Source organism: Eschscholzia californica, unplaced genomic scaffold (assembly GCF_041429995.1).
Source record: "Eschscholzia californica isolate CP2 unplaced genomic scaffold, dmEscCali1.0.p SCAF_4, whole genome shotgun sequence".
Taxonomy (NCBI): Eukaryota; Viridiplantae; Streptophyta; class Magnoliopsida; order Ranunculales; family Papaveraceae; genus Eschscholzia; species Eschscholzia californica.
In genome coordinates, this window is record NW_028238461.1 from 25,200,102 (window position 1) to 25,222,210 (window position 22,109).

A 22,109-nucleotide genomic window follows, 5' to 3' on the forward strand; every position below is an offset into this window, starting at 1 on the left:
CGAGTATGCGTTCACGTGGTCATTTGTTGAACTTGTTACCTTATCCGATTAAAGTCTTGTGTGTCATGATCTATAATGAAAACTTCGTTCGAGATCATGAGCAAAAGGCATATAATGTCTCGTTAAAACATCTCACATGTAAATCCACAGGCCAATAAGCTAGCTATGTTAAGAAGTTATATGCAAGAAATAACAGTTATTTGTTAGACGATATACTTACCATCTTAATGTAGTGCTTAAATCTTACCGAGTTTACTCATGTATGTCGTAACCACATAATATATTTCGCGCACAATATTCTATCTTCTTTCTTCCATTATCACAAAATTGTGAAATTCAGTATGCAGTCTAAATCAGGGAAGATCGGGAATGAATTTTGCTTTCATTCTTTGAATTGTTTTACATATTATGAAAGAAAGATATGGAAAAATGAAGTCTCACTTCTTTCAGTACAAGACTACTACAAGTTAATCCTAACAACATAATAACTCATACACATATACTTACCATCTCTAACATCTATGTAGTTCATACAACATCCATCTAATAGTGGATTGGAAATTTGGAATTACCGCCTTTGTTGCATGCTACTTCTTGCATGTTTATATGTATATACAAGAACAAGTTTGACGAAGAACACTACTGCTCTAACGTGTCTGGAAGTTTAAAGCTTTGATGCAATAACCGTACATGAAGGCGAAAAAGACTGTAAATCCAACTAATACACCAGCAACAGGTCCCATGAAATCAGTTTGATACCCAAAATGATCTTGAACATAATCTTTTATGCGTTGGTCTGGTGATCCAGGTACCTTGATCATATCATTAACATCTCCATACTGCGAAAGAATAAGCCCGTAAACTGTCCATGCTACCGGGCAAATCCAATAATACCACACCCACCACTTCGGAATTTTCTGCAATTTTAAGAACTCATTAAGATATCTATCATCGAAATTTTAATTGTTTTTTATATTCTATAGACACCCGCTTATTCGAAACAAGAGAATTATGAAAACTATTTGGACTAAATTAGCTGACAACATGTCATTTAGTTAGGTGAAGTACTTACAGGTCTAGGGATGAAGAAGCCGGAGAAGAGATTGAATAGGGAGTAGAAAGCGGCAGCAAAGACAGCAGCAACTTGGTGATTCGGTGTTATGGAGACGGTCATCATTCCATAATAAGTGAAGTAGAGGAAGGAAAAGAAGGTGACAAAGAAGAACCAGAAGAACTTAGCTACTGTCCACTCAAAGCTTATCATAGCATACACAATTAGTGTATAATATGTAGTTTGGACGAATACATAAGGTATCTCCGTAACAACCTGCAACAAAAGAAAAACTAAATCAGTAACTAAGCTTCTCCACAAAAGAGAATCAAAGTCAATAGACCTTCTGATACGTTTCCGTTCAATTTTCAGGATCGAGTAGTCAGTTTTTCAACAAATTTACACATAAACGCTTAATGTAATCAAGGTTCATGTACGTTTCATTTATGTAGTGTATATGAAATCTAACTCTAGGTCTGAATCAAACCGAATTAGATCTCAGATTACTTATTTTTGTCTCGTGATGTCCGACTCTTCTGAGTGGCTAATTTGGGTTGATTTTGGGGTGCATTGATTCAGAAGACTAAGAGTTTAGACGAATCAGATGAACCAGATTTAGATAATTAATGAGAAAAAACACCAACTTAATTAGTCCCACATTGATTGGGATGAGTCTACTTGAGCAATGTCTAAGCCACGGACAATGTTGCTGGTATAGATTGTGAGCCTTATATAAGTTAGTTTTTTCATACCTGTGCTATGGCATAAGGTAATGCTGAGTACATTCCGGCAGCTCTTTCCCGATAGAAAACTGTTCTTTCGACAGCAACAATCGGTTGTACAGTCGAACAATTATTGATGCCAACAAACAATACAGCCGCATACATTGCACCAACAACGATAGTGAGATCGGACGAGGTCTCCCTGTACCAAACAAAAATTATATCTCTTCAGCACCAATTATTAAGTGAACAATGAAATTTTATCACATATTCTTTTCGCAACATTAGAATCAATTCATTATTAGAGTCAACGAACGGATACGGACCTTTTGGTGCCAACCTTCCAGAAGATTGTCCCAAGCATGAGTGCAGCAGCTAATGTGAAAAAGTATCTAACCAGGTTGTAGTCTGGGCTTCTCCAGTAAGTCCACCATTGCTTCCAAAGGCAAGATTTAAATTGACCCCATGTTGATTGAGAAAATTTTGTTGGGAAATAAAGATCTTTCACTCCTGATGGTGGTGTTCTTAGCTCATTAACTAGCATCTTGTTTCGCCTGTTCATAATTACGACATATATACTATTATAATGAATCACGAGAAACCAGAGAAGAAAAAAATAAAAGAGAATTAACAAACGACCGACTAGAATATACGAGATTACATGGTTCTGTCATAAGAACCTACGACACAGCAAAAATGGCTGGGACAAATCGGGTTGGTTGGGTTAAGCATTTCGAACCACCGGAAGATTCTTTCCGGGCTCCGAAACGTGCAATGGCAGGACAAATCGCATTCAGTGCCCAAGAGGGTCACACTCGGGTGTCCGATCGAAGACCCATATTCAGAACACTTTTTCAATGTATATATATATATATATATATATATATATCAGATCTTAGTTTTCTACAAAAAAAAGTGTTGTACTAGATCAACTGAATGTCGTAACCTCTTCTTATCTTCTATAGGATTGGTTGAACTTACTGATATAGGGCAGATGACTTGTAGTGCTCAGCAAAATCCATTCCAAGACGAAGTTCAGCTGCATTGGAGCTTGCTTCTAACATCCATGTTGCTGGATTGTACTTGTCTTTGATTTTCGGAACGCCAGGAACAGCCTAAAGTAAACGAAACGAATACGTTGAACGTAGAGTTAGATATAGAATGAATGAGTCTGTCATTAACATAAGAGAAAAAAAAAACTTTTCATACCTCAAAATATTCAATAATCTTGTGTGAGTTCTTGCCCAGAGGTCCAGAGTAAATAACTTGACCTCCCCTTTTCATCAGAAGCAACTATTCCACCAAAATCAATTACATTTTAAACTTTGAACTCCATGATATGTATATATAGAGTGAGTGAGAGAGACAGAAGTTGATAAATACCTCGTCGAAAGCTTCAAAGATATCAATACTAGGTTGATGAATTGTACAAACAACAGTTCGTCCTGTATCGACAGTGTTTCTAACAGTTCTCATAACAATAGCGGCTGCCCTTGCATCAAGACCGGACGTTGGCTCGTCCATGAAAATGATGGAAGGATTAGCAACAAGCTCAACGGCTATCGTCAATCTCTTTCTTTGTTCTGTTGAAAGGCCTGAAACTCCTGGAAGCCCAACTATAGCATCCTTAAGATTATCAAGCTCTACAAGTTCCATTACTTGATCAACAAACACCTAAATACATTTTCGAAATTAAAGATCAATTTAGCACCCAAAAACTTTATATTTTGATAACCTCTAAAAATAACCGAAGTGAAAAAAAGAATTGTTGTCTAACCATCTTGTCTTCTGAGCTGATGTCCTTGCCTAGACGTAGGAAGGCGGAATAGATTAAAGATTCTTTGACAGTAACTTGGGGAGAGTGGATATCATTTTGTTCACAATACCCCGAAATTCTTGCAAATGTCTCTTGCTTTTTGGGGTACCCTGAAATTCTAATATCTCCTTCAATGTATCCACCTGTTTTTCGTCCAGCAAGAACATCCATAAGTGTTGTTTTTCCAGCTCCACTGACTCCCATAAGTGCAGTTAGGACCCCGGGCCTAAACGCTCCTGTTACTTCCCTTAGTAGTTGAAGTCTGTCTTGTGGAACTCCTTGAGCTTTCATTTCCTGTAAAATTTTGACAGTTTTTTTTGCAGTTTAGTAAGTTTTGTGTCTATAAGATTTAAGGCATAATAGTTTAAGGCAGAAAGGGAATTAGTCTTACAGGAGGCATGTCAACGAAGTAATTTACGTCGTCAAATGACATAGCTAGAGGCGTAAACGGAAGAACCATTCCTTTTTTAGGAGCAACACCATTTGGTGCGTCTAGTGAAGAATCAGAGTTCCTGCTATTAAATCCAGAGGACTTCATTCTGCTACTCATTCTTTCTAATGCCATCTCCCCTAACAATTGCAACACAATCATGTTTTTTTACATTAGAAACTGCTTATTTGAAAACTAATACTTCTGTTCTCCTAGATCGAAAAAATCGAACATGGTTTATGGTTGTTGAAGTTCTTACTTGTATTGTTCCCATCGGAAGCTGTCAAAGATCTAGGGAGCTCATCGGCTTTAGACCGTGCTGTTTTGAGTCTAGGCTCGCCCTTTGTCTCATCTTGGTTCGTTTCGATCTCATTCGCCGTTTCTTCATTTATAATTGCTTGTGGTTTGCCAATAGCTATATATGAAAGTCATGTACAAAAATCTATACTTAGCATAGTATTTTAAAACGAAATTTATACAACGATAGAGCGTACTAGGATTAATAGTTCATCTTGAGTAGAGGCCAGGTAGGTCTTTTTTTCATTTCAACTGTATTAACTACTAATCGCAAAAGAAGTAGGAAGTACTTACGATCTAGGTACATTAGGGAGAGAGTAAATAAGACGTTAAAGAGCACGGTGAAACCAAATAGGGCTCCAGCACCAATCCAATACCAATAGCTCTCTGGGGGAATACTAAAGTTCTCTAGCACTTTAATGCCTAACTTTGTAACTCTATCAGATGCCTGCAATATTAATTTGAAATCTTGTTAGAATTTTTTTTTTAGTTTCCTATTAGATATCGACTAAATTAAGACATTTACATGGTTAAATAAACAGAAACTACATACCCTTTTGTCCATCCACCTCGGAGCAAACATCTCATTAGTGGCCATGGCGTTCAAACCGTATGATAAAGGCGAAATCCAGTAGCCCCATATCCACCATTTTGGTATTTGATCTGTTTCAGACATAGAAAAGATATCGTTTAGAATAACAAAACGTCCGTACTCTCATAGTTAGTTGATCCTGTTTAGAATACTAAAACAAAGAAAGTGGCAGATTACTAACCTTTCGGGAGGATAAAACCGCCAAGCAAGAAAATGATAAGAAGAGTAAGAGCTCCTCCAGTATTGGCTATGATCATACTCCTCGAAACTGCGGCCGAGACTTTGAAAAGCGCAGCGGCCATTTGTTGGATCAAGAATATTATCAAGAATTGCTTGAAAAACCTGCATAAACATAGAAAGAAAGAACACAAATGAGACTCCCGTTTCTATCCATTTTTCAAGATAACTTAAGGTTAATTCTTACCTGCTAGCTTCGGGTGCAAATCCAATAGTGTAATAAGTCATTATCATCCAAACAAGTGACTCGAGAATTGAAATCGGAATCTTTAGTAAGAAATCAGGGAGAGTGAAAGTCCATGTTGGGTAAAAGAGTAGATCTCTATGTTTATAAAACACTGGAAGCCTTGTGATAACTAATGAGAGCTCAGAAGTTCCATTAAACATATTGATAATCATGGAGAAAATTAGAGCACCAACAAAAAGTGCACCGTCTTCTTCGTTCCTTGTTTTCATTCTAGTCCTTAAGAATACAGTAGAAGTGATAATGGCGACGATAATGATCTGAACTGTCTTAAAGACATAAAAGAAAGAATTTCTTTGTAGGAGAAGCCATTCCCTTGCAAAATTAGCTTTTAGGAGTTGTTTTGTGGGTACTGAATATTTAGAGAAGACTAGAGCTGCTTTATGACTGTCCTTTTTATCATATGGGATCGATAACTCATTTTCAAGACGTAAACCAACGTGGAATCTCTTGAAACGGTTTGCAAATTCAGTTACCGATATGTATCTGTATTGTTTGCTCTTGTCTACCCAATATTGCTCTTGATCTTTCCTTGATGTAACCTGGCACAAATAGTAGACCAAATATTATCAACCCATATCGATCTAGGGAAAGACCGAATTGAAGTATGACTATACTAACTAAGCTTGATAATTTCAAAACCAAGCTAATTTGATACTGGGGTATCGCCTCAACTATGTTGTGACACAAAGATTACGCTCGGCCTTGACTCTGATTCCTTGTGGACTGGTCCGGGTTTCTTCGAAGCCCAATATTAGCCAAGTCTAATGGGAATGACTGAAGCATGGCCCAAGCCCAATAAGAGAAACCCTTGTAAGCCGGTTTAGCATAAGCCCATGGACCAGTCTAATGGGATCGAGCTAGTCACCAAGCTATTTGGGCTCAAAAGTTGGCCTTGTTAGGTAAGTTGGGCTTCCATAGCATGACTAACAGACCCAATATACATCTTGATATATGCTTTTTACCTCTTGTAGGAAATCAGCTGTGCCTTTCCTCTCTGGACATCTGAAACCACATGATTCGAAGAATTCGACAACATGTTCACGTGGGCCTTGGTAAACAATCTGACCTTCCGATAAAAGGATGATGTCATCGAAAAGATCGAATGTCTCAGGCGCAGGTTGGAGTAGAGACATCAAAATGGTGGCCTCAGTAAGATGTACAATTTGCTGCAAGCACTTCACTATCTGAAATGTTGTTGAACTATCCAGACCAGTTGATATCTCATCCATAAACAATGTTTTTGGAGGTCCCACAATCATTTCCCCTGTCAAATATAAAACTAAATATTATAAATTGTGGGTTAAACAGGTAAAATGAAAATAAACAACTGTTTAATTGTTCGGTTTTCTTTAATCATGGTTCTGAAATCCAATTTGAGATATGAGAAAATTCGTGTCAAATTTTAGATATTATTTCTTTTCTGAAACAATACGATTCGAATACTGGTCTCTCCAATGATACATATTACCACTCAACATTGTACTAGAAAACGAAACCTGAACAGATCGAAGCTACTAATTTATGATTGAGGTGAATCAAATATAAATGACTTAGATTCGGAAATATGAAATAGAAACAAACAAGCCATATCTTTATAAATTCGAACTTTTGCAGAAATCAATTATTTACCATTATTATATCTGAACAAAAGAAAGAAATAGATGGCTTTAGCTAGTAAAGCAATTCTCACCTCAGGCTCAATTGCTCAAATGATCTACATTGTCTGTATGTAGACCCAAAAAGATTCCATCACTCATTACCATAGTTGATGGGAGAGGTTTAGGTGAAGTGGATGACCTAGCTAGTATGAGTAGTTGTTTTCATAATATCTTATTAAAATATTTTCATTCTTCTTTCTTTGTAAAGTCAAAAGAAAGCATTGTTCTTGGAATTGTTCCTTCCAACTCCACTTTATAATACATACCACACCTTTTTTTGGTTGCTTACTCCTATTTTCCTTTTATTTTAAAAAAATACATACATAATTATATGTGTGTGTGTGTTCATGTGGTATTTAATATCTGTTTTTTTACTCAATTTTCGAATCAAGAGAAAAAAGATTTAACCTGTAGTGACTCGCTTTTTTTGACCGCCTGATATTCCTCGTACCATATCATCGCCTACTATTGTATCCTTGCATATATCGAGTCCGAGTAACTGTTTTCCAACATGATGTGAGTTAAATAGTTTTAGCATACGAAATAGAATTAGTTAATGGAAAGTGTCATCACAGTAAAAAAACACACTTGGAAACTAAGATATTTTTAGGAAAGTACGGTCACTTTGAGGGTATTTAGTCTATATATATCTGAATTACGTAGTATAGTTTGGGTAGTTAATAATTAATCTTTGCGCCTAAAGTCAAATAAGGTAGGGTCGCGAAATTAATCCTTTACCACAAGATCAAAATAAATAAATGAATTCGCTCAAAATGAAATAGAAAAACTAGATTAGGCCATGCAAGATTTTGATAAAAATAATACCATTGGGACCTATTGAACAATGATCAAATGTTGAATTACAAATAAAGTAATTTGAAAAGCTTTAGTTATGGTTTTATGTAAGATCTTAGTGACCCATGGAAGCCTAAATGACTATGGCAATTTAAAGGAATGTCATTGATGCCAAACCAATATATACCAAAACAATTTTTTTAGGAAACAAAATTTTTGTGGCTAACAATTTAGCTATAATCAGTGATTATTGGGATTGGTTGTTAAAACTTAAAAGAGGAGATAGAGACTCACCTTTAGAGTATAATCAGTAATTAGACTGCTTTCAACTCCTTCCATTGCTGTGGCCTAGACCGAAAAACAAATATTATGAATTAAAGTTTCTTTTTGATATTTTAAATAAATGATATTATATTGTGCAAATTTACCTTCATGAATAGATCGACTTCTGCCTCCGGAAAAATACCACCATCTTTTTCTCTCCTTGCTAGCTCAGATAAAAGCTCTGTAATATATATATATATATATATATATATATATATATATATATATATATATATATATATATATATATGCTAGTTTTAATAACAAATTGGCCTAAAAGGATATATTTATTTATTTATATGTAACTTTTATAAAGAAATTAAATTAAATTAAATTACCGTATCGTGAGCCAACACCTTGGCACCTTGCTGAGAAATCTAGGGTTTCTCTAACAGTCATTACTCCAATATGAACATCATTTTGGCTAATGTAAGCTGAGGTCTTTTGTGGTACAAATTCATCTAGATTATGTCCATTGTATGTAACTTCTCCTTTTACCTAAATTATTCAAGTGATAAATATTTAGCCACAAATAAATATATAAGCTAACTATAACTACAAAATACCTAATGGTATGACAAAAGACCTAATGGTAATTTTGTCTTTCTCAAAACAAGCAAAAAAAGAATTTAGTTTATCTTCCAGACAATTCAATAAAAATCTGTATTTTCTTATAATTTGACCAAAGTGAGAATTACCAACCTTTAAGCTCCGGTCGAGCTTTCCTGCCAACGCAAGTAACAGTGTCGTTTTCCCTGACGATGGAGGACCTAACAAGAGGGTCATCCTGTATACATCGAAAAATAGCAGTATAATTGGATATTATGTTGTTTTTGTTGGGTAAATGAAAATAATTTTTTTGATTAAATAATTTATAATATTAATTAATTCTTTAATTTATGAAATATTTACCTTGAAGGTTTGATAATCCCGGAGGCATCTTTGAGGATATTGAGCTTTGTTCTTTTAGACAATCTGACTCCAACAGTCTCAATAATTGATTCAGCAATGTTTCTAGCTGCATTTATAAGAGAAGGAAGTGCTCTATTTCCAACATGACAATTTGCTTCTACTTTTAGATGCTCAAATCTGACTTCTACTGTCGGGAGCCGAATTCCAACCCTGTTGTGGAAAAAAAATATGTTTGATTAATTAATGAACTCAACACACCTTGGGTAATGACTCAATTGGGTTGATCCAATTTTGTAAGAGTTCGAAAAAATGATACAATTTTTCTATTTGAGTAAGACTTAGAATGTCTTTTGTTTCTGGACGATGTCTGAATCATCAATCACCATGAATGGCTTCCCGAAAAAGCTTAAAGCAAGAAGCCAATAATTTTCGACTTTTGTTTTTTGCAATAGATGGGTTTTTTCGGCTTAAAATAAGCCATAGCTTATTTCATCCAAACGCAAATAATTTCTTAAAAGCGCTCCAAATAAGCCTATTTTAAGCGGAACCAAACGAGGCCTAACTTTATCTCAATTTGATCTGATTTATCTATCATACTTGACAATGACTCAATTCAATTGTTTGCCGAGTTAACAAACTACGAACGATTTGTCTTCTGGGGTTGCTCAAGTAAATATTCAAAAACAAAAATTATTTTAAAGATTTTCTTTTGTTGCAATAACGAAAACCACGAAAAAGAAATAATCTACTTTATGTTTCTCTTAATAGGCCTCCTAGCTTGTCAGATGCCACTAACAATGTCAATAAAAAGTCCCCTGTTTTATTGACAATCATGTAGATCTTTACATTATTACTACCTAACTTTACCCACAAGATAGAAAAAAAATTATAATACTTAAAATCTTCCACTAAAGGAGAAAAGTGTAAGGAAATAGCTCTATGTACATCTTTCATGCCTAAAACAAAGTTGAGTGTTCTACGGGTATGATTCTGCTGAACGCCCGAACCCAAATTTTATTTTAGACGACTGACTAGTATTCATGTTTCGAATAATATGAAAATTTCAATTTTCAAACCAACCATATATAACTAATCATAAAAATTTAAGAAAGAAGAAAGTTAAATCCCAACTCCATTGAAAATATATATTTTCTCTATATTTTTGAAAAAAAAAAGACAAAAAAACATGCACCAACCAAAACCATTAAGTGAAAAATCATTATTATAAAAGCACAACACTTTATATCAAATCCATTTTACTTAATACTCCTACTAAAATTAAATAATTCAAAAGCATGGCAGAAAGGAAACAATTTAGTCAATCAACTTCAAGAAACAATTAAAAATCTTTGAATGCTTTAACACGCATCTTATCATTATCTCTTTTTGGAGGGGAAATGAACATCACTTCTTAATACATGATCTACCCATTTTAAATGAAATAAAAAATGTTACTAATTCTTAATATAAAATAAATAGCATCATATTCATGGGTTTATAACTTAAAATGCGAAAATACAAATTTCATTGCTAAAATGTGATATAGAAATAGAAACATCGAAAAAATTCGTATAGATTATTATCAAGTTGTGTGAATATCATAGGCATGAGATAAAAGTATCATGACATTGAATCACTCATAGAGAAACAGAGAAGATGAGACTAAAATCTAGATAATTCTAAAGAAACAAAAATCTTAATAGTTCTAATAAAAACTCAAGAAAAGAAAGATGGGTTTATGTGAAATCAAGAATTTGGTTTAGGAATGATAATGAAGATATAAAGCATAAGAATATAGAGAGAATGAATCAAAACATACTTATCAATTCGGTTCCGAAACTTCTTCAAGAACTTCTCATTATCTTCTTCTGCAACTCTAAGAATCCTCTCAATAAACTCTTGTCTATCATTCATATCAAGATTCCTAACATCAACTTCTTTATGAATTTTATCTTGTTGGCCATTATTGTCATCATTTTGAACAAAAGATTGCATAATACTTGTTCTTAATCTATCATAAGTTGGTAATTTTTCTAAAGCAGCCCATCTTAGAGCTTCTTCGTCGTCATTAATTTGTCCGCTTCGTCTCGATGTCGAATTTCTAACAAAAACATCTTCCATTCCCCAATTGCTTCTACTCATATTCCTGCTTATACTTCTTCCTAGTTCCTCCATTATGAACTAATTAAGTAATTTTTTATTCTGACTTGATATAAGAAGAAATCAATAAGTAGTAGTTCTAAGGAGAATGAATTGTACTTATGAGAATATGGGTATAGATGGGTTGTTGAAGACTTGAACTATAATAACCTCAAGTCTTTGAAAACCAATTCATATATTTCTAGAGAGAGAGAGGGAGTAGTTCTAGAGAGAGAGATGAATGGGTTGTTGGGTGATGAGAAAATAGTTCTTAATGTGTTCAATTGAACAGCTCTATGTTGAATAAAGGTGTTTCTCTCACTCTAGCTCTTTTTCTTAAAGTGGAGAAGATAGAGAGAGAGAGGAGGGTTTGAAAGGTGGGGTGAGGTAAAGTTTGAAAGGAAGTAAGAGAGAAAAGAAAGGATGTGTTTGTTTATATACTAATAATAGAAGGGGAGGAAGTAGTTTTTACCATGGGGCATGGGGGTAGGAGAAGAAACTGAGGAAGATTTTGAGTAGGTGGAATACAAATGCCGACAAACTTGACCACTTTGGTTTGTTTCTCATTTTCTCTGAAACTAAAATAGAAAGGGGAGTCAAACTTAGCCGGAAACTGACCAAAAAAACATTGCCACATAGTGACCTACCTCAGCCATTGTAGCACCGCCCAATTAATTTTGGATAGTATGGAATTAAGGTGTGGACGTTTATTTCAAACTCAATTGACAATTATGAAGAGAAGTCCTCATTATTCTTTGTATGGACATTTAGTTCAACTCAGATGGTGGAGGCGACCGATCCTCAAAGGACGTGAGAGGGCCGTGTTACTCTTCAATCATATGTGTAATCATGCAACATTCCAAGCCTTATCAGTTATCGATATTATTTCTGTTTTTGCCACCTAAGATAATGGGCCTCACGGCCGAGTGAACTCAAGGGCCTCACTGCCAAGCCTATTAAGTCTAGGTTTGAGAATTTCTATATTTGAGTATTTCCTATTAGATCTAGGTTTAGGAGTTTCTAAGTTTGAGTATTTTATGTATTCAGGAGTCCTAGTTAGAGACTATCTAAAAGTGTCTAAGTTCCTATAAAAGGAAGTCAAGTATGTCATTGTCATTCACCTTTTCAAAGACCATCAATCAAGTTTATGGTACTTCCCTTTATTTTATTCGTTATTTAATCAACTTTTAATCTTCTTATCAATTTACGACTGCGTATACATCAACCCAAGCCTGCATGTATGAAATTTTGTTGTTGGCGAAGGCTCCACAAGCCAACCTAAAAGACCTCGTGGTAAGAACCAAGATGGCTCGTACCTAGGCCAGCGGTAAACAAACTATAATTCTCACAAATTACTTCTACTAACTTCTCTCCTTTTATTAGAAACTGAAAGGCCTTTTATAGGCTTACAAATAGTAATTCCCTATACTTGAAATACCGACTAGATAACTACTAATATGTATTAACTAAACTCAATCAAATACCCATATTATGGATAACTACTATAGTAGATAACTACTAATACGTATATAAACTAAATAAAATACCCATTATGGATAACTACTATAGAACTAACTATTATCGACAATATCTCTAGCCACTGGGTGGGCAGGGTTCTTTATCAATCCCTTCCCCTTGACAAGATCCTTGCCCTCGGGGATCATCTCTAACACGGATATCTCTGATTCCTCCTCCTCGTTCGTAGGTAAACCATCTTGAACTGGTGTACCTGGTAGGAGTGCTCTTTTTAAGTAAGACACATGAAACACTGGATGGATTCTCGATTCCGTTGGTAGCTAAAGTCGATATGCTACCTTCCCTACTCGCTCCAATACTTAATATGACCATAGTACTTGGGCGACAATTTGTTATTACCACGTCGAACTGTAGACATCTGTTTATAAGGTTGCAACTTAAACTATACAAACTCTCCTGCTTGAGATACCACCTCTCGCCTTCCATGATCTGCTTGTTGTTTCATCTTATTATGTGTGGTGCTTAGGTTTCTTTGTAGTTCTCTCAAAACCCAAGTACGGTGTTGCAATATTTCATCAATCGACTCCACTTTAGCTTCACCCGGTGCATATGTTGCCAAACAAGGAGGCGATACCCCGTATAACGCCTCAAAAGGAGTTGTTCGAGTGGATGTGTGGTATGACGTGTTATACCAATACTCTTCCCATGGTAACCACATGACCCACCCTTTCGGTCTATTACACGTAAAACAACGTAGATATGCTTCCAAGCATCGATTCACTACTTCATTTTGTCCGTCAGTTTGAGGATGATAGGACGAACTCATATTTAGTTTTGTCCCTTGTAGTTGAAACATTTTCTGCCAAAAATTACTAGTCAACACTGCATCCCTATCTGAAACAATTGACTGTGGAATCCTATGGAGTTTTATGACATTCTCAAGAAAGGATTGGGCTACTGATGCAGCTGTTTATGGATGCTTTAGAGCTATAAAGTGACCATATTTTGTAAATCGGTCAATGACCACCAGGATCACGGACTTACCTTTCGATGTTAGAAGTCTGTCGGTAGAATCCATCGAAATAGCCGTCCATACTGTTCTCAGTATTGGAAGTGGCTGCAACAATCCCACCGGTGACAGGGTACTATACTTATTACGCTGACATATGTCGTACTGACTTATGAATTTCCGAATTTCCCTGTGCATTCCAGACCAATAAAATAATTTAGAGATGCGTTTTTCTGTTTTGAGATAGTCTGAATGGCCTCCCAGTGGAGATGCATGGAACTCATCCATGAGTAATTTCTTCCATCGTGAGTCCGGACTGATAACTAATTGATGCTCTCGATAATATAACAAATTTCCCTTAACCGAGAAATTCTTTTCAGAAAATTTAAAAGTGTCCAAGTTTTTTATCGACTCCTTCACCCACGTGTCATTTTGTAGTTCGTTCTTCAGCCTATCCATCCATTCACAACTGACATATGATATAGCTTGCAAAGCACCTTCTTCATATTTACGAGAGAGAGCATCAGCTATTTTATTGTGTATTCCTTGTTTATATTCAATAACATATTCGTACCCCAGTAATTTGGTGAGCCATTTTTGCTGTAAAGGTGTCGTAGCACGTGCATCTAAGAAATGTTTTAGGCTTTGCTGGTCTGTTTGAACAATAAAATGCCGCCCAAACAAGTAAGTTGTCCATTTAGTGACTGCGTGAACAATGGCTAGTAGCTCCTTTTCGTACGTTGATAAACCCAAATTTCTATGCCCTAGTACCTTACTAGTGAAGGAAATCAGACGACCTTCTTGCATGAGTACTGCTCCTATTCCTATCCCAGACGCATCACTTTCAATTGTGAATTCTGTAGAGAAATCTGGGGTTCGAGTCATGGCTTCCTTGAGAGTGTTTAGAGCGTTTGTAGCTTCTTGGCACCATTGGAAACTATCCTTTTTTGACAATCGTGTGAGTGGAGTTGCTATCTTCACATAATCACGAATAAATTTTCGGTAATAACCTATTAAACCCGAGAAACCTCGCAGCCCCTTTAACGATTTTGGTATAGGCCAATCAGTCATATTTTGTATCTTCTCCGGATCAGCTTCGACTCCTTCTGAAGATATAATATGGCCTAAATACTCCACTCGTTGGGTACCAAATGAGAACTTGTTCTCCTTTACATTGAGTTGATGTGCCTCAAGTAGTTTAAAAACCTCATGAAGGTGATGCAAGTGGATAGCCCAATCTGCAGTATATATTAGTATGTCATAAAAAAAAACTAATACATACCTTCTCAACTGGTCACGAAAAATGTCGTTCATGAGATGTTGAAAAGTTGAAGGAGCATTAGTAGCCCGAAAGGCATGCCTAAAAATTCATAGTGCCCATCGTGGGTTCTGAATGCAGTTTTATGCACATCTTCCTTGTGCATTCTGATTTGATGATAACCTGACCTTAAATCTAGCTTTGAAAAGTAAGTGGCCCCATGTAGCTCATTGAGTAACTCATTAATCACTGGTATAGGGAACCTATCCTTAATAGTTGTGTGGTTTAAGAATCGATAATCTATACACATTCGCCACGTTCCGTCTTTCTTTTTTACTAATAGAACTGGGGGAGAAAATGGGCTCGTACTTGGGCGAATCAACCCCCCCCCCCCCCCCCCCCCCCCGCCATCAACAATTCCCTTATAATTTTTTCAATTTGATTTTTCTGATAGTAGGCGTACCTATATGGCCTAACATTAATAGGAAGAGTACCACGTTGAAGAATGATACGGTGGTTATGCTCTCTCGAGGGAGGTAGCGTTGTCGGTTCTTGAAAGATTGAGTCGAATTTTTTCAATCGCTGGTAAGTGGTAGTGCTTGATTCCCTCACTTGACATATGATACCAGTAGGGTTATTGCGAATGATTCGCTGCATATTGTGGCTGGTTACAAGACGAACCTTGTGACTCCTATCACCCTGAAGACGAATACGCTGGGCTCCCACCGTAAAATCCATTGTCAGTAATCTGAAATCTCACATGATGGAACCTAAAGTTGCAGCCACTGTACACCAAACACGAGATCACACCCTCCCAATGCAAGCACATAAAAATTACCCTGAACACATAATTTGGAGTCGATACTCTAGCTGCGGACATCGTCCTTCACAGGCTATGCAGGTCCCATTTGCCACCATTACGTCGAAGGGATCATCTCAAATCACTTGTAACCCTAGTCTCAAGGTCAACCAAAGATAAACGTAATACTATAGAAAACTTTATTAATAACTTCAAGATAATATCTTAACTACTATAAACTTCGCCATATATATAGGCTACAACTAGACAAATTAGACTCTAACTAGGACCCCTAATTAGACTTCAACTAGGATTCAATATTTAGAAATATAGAAATATAGAAACTCCTAAATTATTTAGAAACTCCAAAATGTAGAAACTCCTAATGTTAAATAACTATAGAATATCTTTCAAAAGGGAGATTTTATAGGCAATGCCCAAAGCTGTTAAAGACAATCTCGCTAAAAGCGATATCGAGTTTGGCTTAAGACAATGTGTGTTTAAAAGGCAATGCCTCCACAAATGTTTGACCTAACAACCTCATCGTCCGACCACCGATCTTGACTAATTTTTTTATTCTTTCTTTATCTTTTTTTTTTTGTTCACATCTTTCTCTAATCGCCTAACGACAAGGTATTGTTAAATTTGATACTCCAACCTCAATCCACACTTCACCCACATGTCAATGATATTGTTGTTCACGTTGATAAGCTAATAAAAAAGTTCAACAATTAAAAGTTCAGAAAGTTCTCTTTTCATATCCATATATGCTTTGTTGTACTTATTAGTTTTCTAATATGCTTTTGTTAAACTTTTCTTTCATTTAATCTAGTTTGTATTTACAGCAAATACGAATATGGTGTGTACCTCAAATACACTTTCTCTCTCCATGTTGTTCTCTCTTTGGAGTTTAGTTTTCTAATAGATAGAGATGAGAGGGAACAAGAAGAAGGAAGATGAGGAGAAGAATATGGAGGAACGAAAAAGATGAAGGAGGACGAAGAAGGAAGAAGAGAGAGAAAAAAATCAGCCCTAAAAATAGCATTGCCATTAACCAAAATTGGTCATTATGAATTGACGAAGTCAATTTTGCAAAATACATTGCCTTTAACAATAAAGTGCATTGCCTATAAAATTTCCCCTTTCAAAATATAGAAACTCCTAATTTTAAAACTATGAAATATATTTCTCTGTCATAGAGTTTTGTTACTTCCACCCAATTTGTTGTATAAAATAAATAAGGATGCTATAACCTACAAGGGATGAAGTGGATGAGTGAGAAACAAAATAAAAATAAAAAATAAAAGTAAAAACTTACAAAACATTTAGAACACCACAAAGTTGTAACTTCGGGGCAATACGAACCGTAAGACACAATTGGGATCCAAATGGATGAATTAAGCAAAATCCAAAATGGGACACGAGAATACCTACAGAATACAAAAGCCACGACTTTGGGGAATAAAGAAAAACCTTCGGAGAATAAATTTTCCGGAGAATCCATGTTTCTTTATAAAATCTTCAGGGCATATTTTCGTATGGTAAATACAAAAAAAAAAAATTACAATTTACAAAAGTAATTTTAAGTAAATTTTTTATTTTGTTTTAAGTTCTTTCTCCCTCTTTCTTCTTCCCCCTCTTCTTTCTTCTTTCTTGAGAAAACTCATCCATCTCATCCCCTCCATAACTTCTGGCCAAACTTTTTATTATTCCTTCTCCATCATTCTCTTACTTATCTTCCAAAAACCTCTAACCCCTACTACCCGTACTTCTCTAAAATCAGAAACAAAGTTAGAGAGATAAAGAGGGAAAAAATGTTCTAAACCTTAGAAATCATCAAACAAAATCTCTTGAAGCTCTTAATACATCTTCCGTGGGACATCCAAAGCAAGTTTCTTCATCTATTAATCCTCTCCAACAGAGGTAGACACATTCTAAACCCTAGAAATCTGTTAATTTTGAACCCTAAAACATATTTTCATCACTTCTAAAAATACTAGGTCTATTCTCCATGTTTTTAGGGATTAGAAAAAACAAAACTTTGGGGAAGAGGATGAAGAAAAGAAGAAACACTTGGAAAGAGGGGTAGAGTTTAGATCCTAAAAAGATTTTGTTTAAGTTTATAAAAGTGTTTTACATTCTTTTATGAGATCTTTTAAAAACTTAATTTTTTTTAACTCCAAAAAAGAAATAAAAGGGTCAATATTCGTTGACCAATTTTGTAAAAAAAATTATTTTCTACAATTTTTATTTATTCACCACAGCCGCGACCAACACAAACTAATGAGTTCTAGACTTGCAATGACTCACGCAACTTGGCCCATATTTTACATACTCATATAAAATTAAATTTTGTTCTGACTTTATAAGACTTTCTCAAAATAACCGACCAAATCATACTCGGGCTTCCAACCATTTGGTAGGTAGGGTGGTTGAAAACGATTGCATACGTGACTCTTGGGAAAACATATTTGCATTCCAACACCAGTGGGCAGTGGCTAGAAAGACAAAAGAAGGAAATTCAATAGACCCCAATAATCCTAACAAAAGCTACATCTCATAAATAGTTTTCAAATTATTTTGTAGTTACTTCTTCCTCTTTTAGTTCTAATTGATTTCCTTAGCCTTAAATTTTAATTACAAACACTTTATCTAGCTCATCCAAAGCGTTTTTTATATCAGTAAAATAAGCTGTTAATACTGAATTAATCAACTCTCATAATAATTATAAGACAGTAATTTTGTCATAAAATAACTTTTACATTTGAAGTTTGAGTTCTAAATTTTTTGTCGTTTTAATAAAACAGAAGGGAAAACGATGACTGTGACAAACATCCTTTTTTAACGAAGGATATTGTCAAGAAGCCCTTCTCAAAATTTAAAAAGGTTATTTCCCTAATGGCCCCCTACTTTGTGACCAGCTTCCTGCCTGGCCCCCCACTTTAGGATCTGTTCTTGAACAGACTCGATCTGTTCAAGAACAGATCGAACTCCGGCGAAGGGAAACCCCTTCGCCGGAGTTTAGAGAGAGAGAGAGACGAGAGAATAAAAAAAAAAAATTTAGAGAGAGAGAGAGAAAAAAAATTTTAAGACCCATGCCGGAGAAGATGATGAGGTGGCGTAACAGATGATGCGGCGTGACTTGGCAGAGAGAGAAAACATGATGGAGGAGAGAGAGTGACGGTGTTATAACGGAAGGGGGCCATTTGGGTATTTCTCCTAAAGTGGGGGGCCAGACAGGAAGCTGGTCACAAAGTAGAGGGCCATTAGGAAAATAACCCAATTTAAAATATAGTCCTCCGTAGAAATAAAGTTACTTATTTAAAAAAAACAATAATTATTTCCTTCTTAGAAATAAAATAACTAATTTAAGAAAAAAAGGAACAAAATAAATTTCAAGGGTTAAAAAAAGAAATTAAAATCTCTCTATCTCTCAATAAAATAATAACTAATTTAAGAGAAAAGAAACAAAAAAATAATACAAAAAAAATAATAACTAATAAAAATCTCTCTCTCTCTCTCTCTCAATAAAATAAAATATAACAATAAATTTCGTAACATTTGATTGATACAAGTGGCCGTGTCCTAGGGCACGGGATATACGCTAGTAGTCATTAAAGAGAGAGGGGAACTCTTCCGCACATTTTCCTTCTTTGGGTATAGGTAGATCCCATCATCTTTATTAGGTCTCTCTACATCGAGTAAAGGTGCGGCTAAAAACACCCGTCCAAACTGTTGTTGGCACTCGGCCAGAGCACATACGAGGAGATATCCCATGTGCAATCCGGGTGCCAACAGTACATTGGACGGGTGCTTTAAGCCCCTCCCATTCCTATCTATCAGTACTGTCTCTTTCTAACCATTACATCAATTCTTTTTTACGTGTCAACAGTAGAGGACTCTTCATCTTCATCCACATGACCACATATGCTATGTGGATAATTTTATTGTGTTGTAGAAGATTCCCATCTATACATAGGCACTCTTGTAGATTTTTTTTTTCTTTTGTTGAACTTACTTTTCATTAATTAGAAAAAACGTTATTACAATACTTATCAACTAAAATACAAAAAACATTATTTCACTTTTTACTTCTATTCTTCTTTTTTGTCCATTTAGTTAGCTTGTCTGCTTGAGAGTTGAGTTCTCTTCTGGTGTATCTGAATTGCACTTTATCGAATTCTCTGCTGATTTCTCGAATTCTTCGAATATGGATTAAAGATTGCCATTGCACTGCATGTCTTTTGTTGTGTATGTGTTTGATAAAGTTTATGTTGTCACTTCCTATAATTATTGACTGGTGATTATGTTCTTTCACCCATTCAAGACCAAGTAAAATGGCCAAAGGTTTATCTTGTAGATGATATTCACACTTTTGCACTATCAATGTTATTCACTATGTTTATTGTCGTTTTTTGGGGGTTAGATATCAATTTGGCCTCATTTTTAATCAATTAAACAAAATTGGGCTTCATATTTGTTTGGTGTTCTAAGTTTTACTCCGAAGGCCTCAAATCTGTGAGTTATATTTACCACTCAATATACTTTTTCATTTTAATTCTTCCTTTCAAAAACTTGTCATTTCAGTTTCTTAGTGTTGTTTGTTCTCTTCTCAAGTTAAAAAAAAACAATTTAAAAATAATTCAGATTATAGATTTAGATTTAAAAAAAAAGTGACACCTTATGTGCTGAATAAAATTCCCGAAGAAGATCAATAATTTTTAAAAATAGAAGATAATGTGACAATTTTCGATCTCTTTTCAAAATAGTTTATGATTATCTTTACTATAACGTACAAATCGTTTTCGCAATAAAATTGAGAAAAGGGCAAAAAAAAGGTTGAAGCACGATTTGATGATTTTCTGAGTTCGGGTTATGGACTAATGTTCAACTGTGATCATCGCCACAAAGTAAAAGAGAGAGTAATGGTTTTAGTTGTTTACTGTTAATTCCGACTCTCATGCATCTAAATGTTGAAAATTCTTGGAGAACACTAATCGGAACTAAATATATAGATAAATAAAGAAAGTGAAATTTAAATTAAAACAAAATAGAAACAAAAGAACTTTTTTTGTAAAAAGATAAAATAATAAAATTAAAAAATACATAAAAACAATAAAAGAAGATTTTTAATATAGATTAAAAATAAAAGATGGCTATTAAAGAGACTAATGGTATCAAATCTCTTGTTTTCTGTTTGATGGAAATAGGTTGTTGCATAGTTTTACGAACTTTCAAATTGAGAACAACAGTTGGTTGGCTTTATCAATAGCCAACTGACTTACAATGCATGGAGGAGTGTGTAATGTCTCCTCCATTTCTTCTAAATTAAAATTAAAAGTCGATGGCGCTAACAAGTGTGCGACTTGGTTTGCTTGACGGGTACAATAGGAGAAAGAACAATTAATGAGCTTAGCTTTTTCATTCTTGATTTCCACGACTAGAGCTCGGATCTTCCAAGGCGTTCCATCATCAATTGATCTACAAGCATTTACAACTACTAACGCACCACCTTCCACCATACATCCATATTGATTAAGGTCAGTGGCTAACCTTATAGCTAACCGAGCTACTCTAACTTCAACCTCCATAGCCGAAAAATCTCTAGTTGACTGGGTTAGAGCCATTACGAACTCGCCCTTTGCGTTTCTACACGCAACAGCTAATGCTGCCTTCCCGCCCTCGTAAGCGGGGTCAAAATTCAATTTCAAATTTTCTCTATCCGGCGGATTCCAACTTAGTGATATTTCAGCCTTACTTGTTTAATCTTGAATAGGAGATTCTAATCTTGCATAGGAGAAGTCTTGTAGCATAGTCGTAGCATCTATGATTTGAGTTGACTACTCGGATTTGTTCCGTTAAATACATATTTGTTTCGAGCTTTCCACATGAACCAAGCCACATAACATCGTAAGGAAATCACCACTTCCTCTTCTTCACCTTCAAACCACTTACACAGTAACGTGGGAAAGTATGATCTCCTTCCAATCTCAGTTGTAGAGGGTGACTCATCCAAGTTTCCCTGACAAGTCGGCATCTTCGGAATAGATGGTCAATGTCTTCTTCTTCATTCAAACATACAGAACACAATCTTGAAACTTTTGAATTGAATCGAAGTGCACGATTCTTAGTAGGTAATGCATCTTGGAGTATCCTCCATATAAGCATCTTCACATGCGGAACGAGTTCCACCTTCGTCCATATTCGGAGCCAAGTGATCCCATTAGGCAGCTCAATGTTTTGGGAAGAAGACGACGTTTCTTTCTCTAAAGACTGATAGAGTGATTTAGATGTGAACTCCCCCTTTACTGTGAATATCCAGATTAGTTTATCTTTTATATTTCTGT

General features: G+C 35.3%; 1 protein-coding gene across 1 annotated transcript; it reads right to left on the reverse strand.

Annotated features, from left to right (window-relative positions):
* Positions 1 to 361: 361 nt before the first annotated feature.
* LOC147543848 (ABC transporter G family member 35-like) lies at positions 362 to 11,721 on the reverse strand. Its single transcript, XM_086638393.1, has 22 exons — positions 10,901 to 11,721; positions 9,082 to 9,291; positions 8,872 to 8,956; positions 8,508 to 8,667; positions 8,274 to 8,350; positions 8,140 to 8,193; positions 7,459 to 7,549; positions 6,355 to 6,656; positions 5,333 to 5,931; positions 5,090 to 5,250; positions 4,870 to 4,979; positions 4,611 to 4,764; positions 4,279 to 4,434; positions 3,981 to 4,159; positions 3,551 to 3,883; positions 3,157 to 3,447; positions 2,983 to 3,066; positions 2,755 to 2,888; positions 2,100 to 2,327; positions 1,804 to 1,975; positions 1,073 to 1,327; positions 362 to 917 (listed from the first exon to the last, which is right to left on the reverse strand). Exons 1-22 carry the CDS (start codon positions 11,254 to 11,256, stop codon positions 648 to 650), a joined length of 4,461 nt encoding a protein of 1,486 aa, XP_086494519.1. The 5' UTR covers positions 11,257 to 11,721; the 3' UTR covers positions 362 to 647.
* Between the last annotated feature and the right edge of the window lie 10,388 nt (positions 11,722 to 22,109).

Excerpts from the sequence above, each read along its gene's own strand:
- LOC147543848 (XM_086638393.1), bottom strand. The coding sequence starts at position 11,256 with ATGGAGGAACTAGGAAGAAGTATAAGCAGGAATATGAGTAGAAGCAAT. Across the intron at positions 8,957-9,081 it reads GGGATTATCAAACCTTCAAG|GATGACCCTCTTGTTAGGTC; the intron begins GTAAATATTTCA and ends CGATGTATACAG. Across the intron at positions 4,765-4,869 it reads CGAGGTGGATGGACAAAAGG|GCATCTGATAGAGTTACAAA; the intron begins GTATGTAGTTTC and ends TTAATATTGCAG.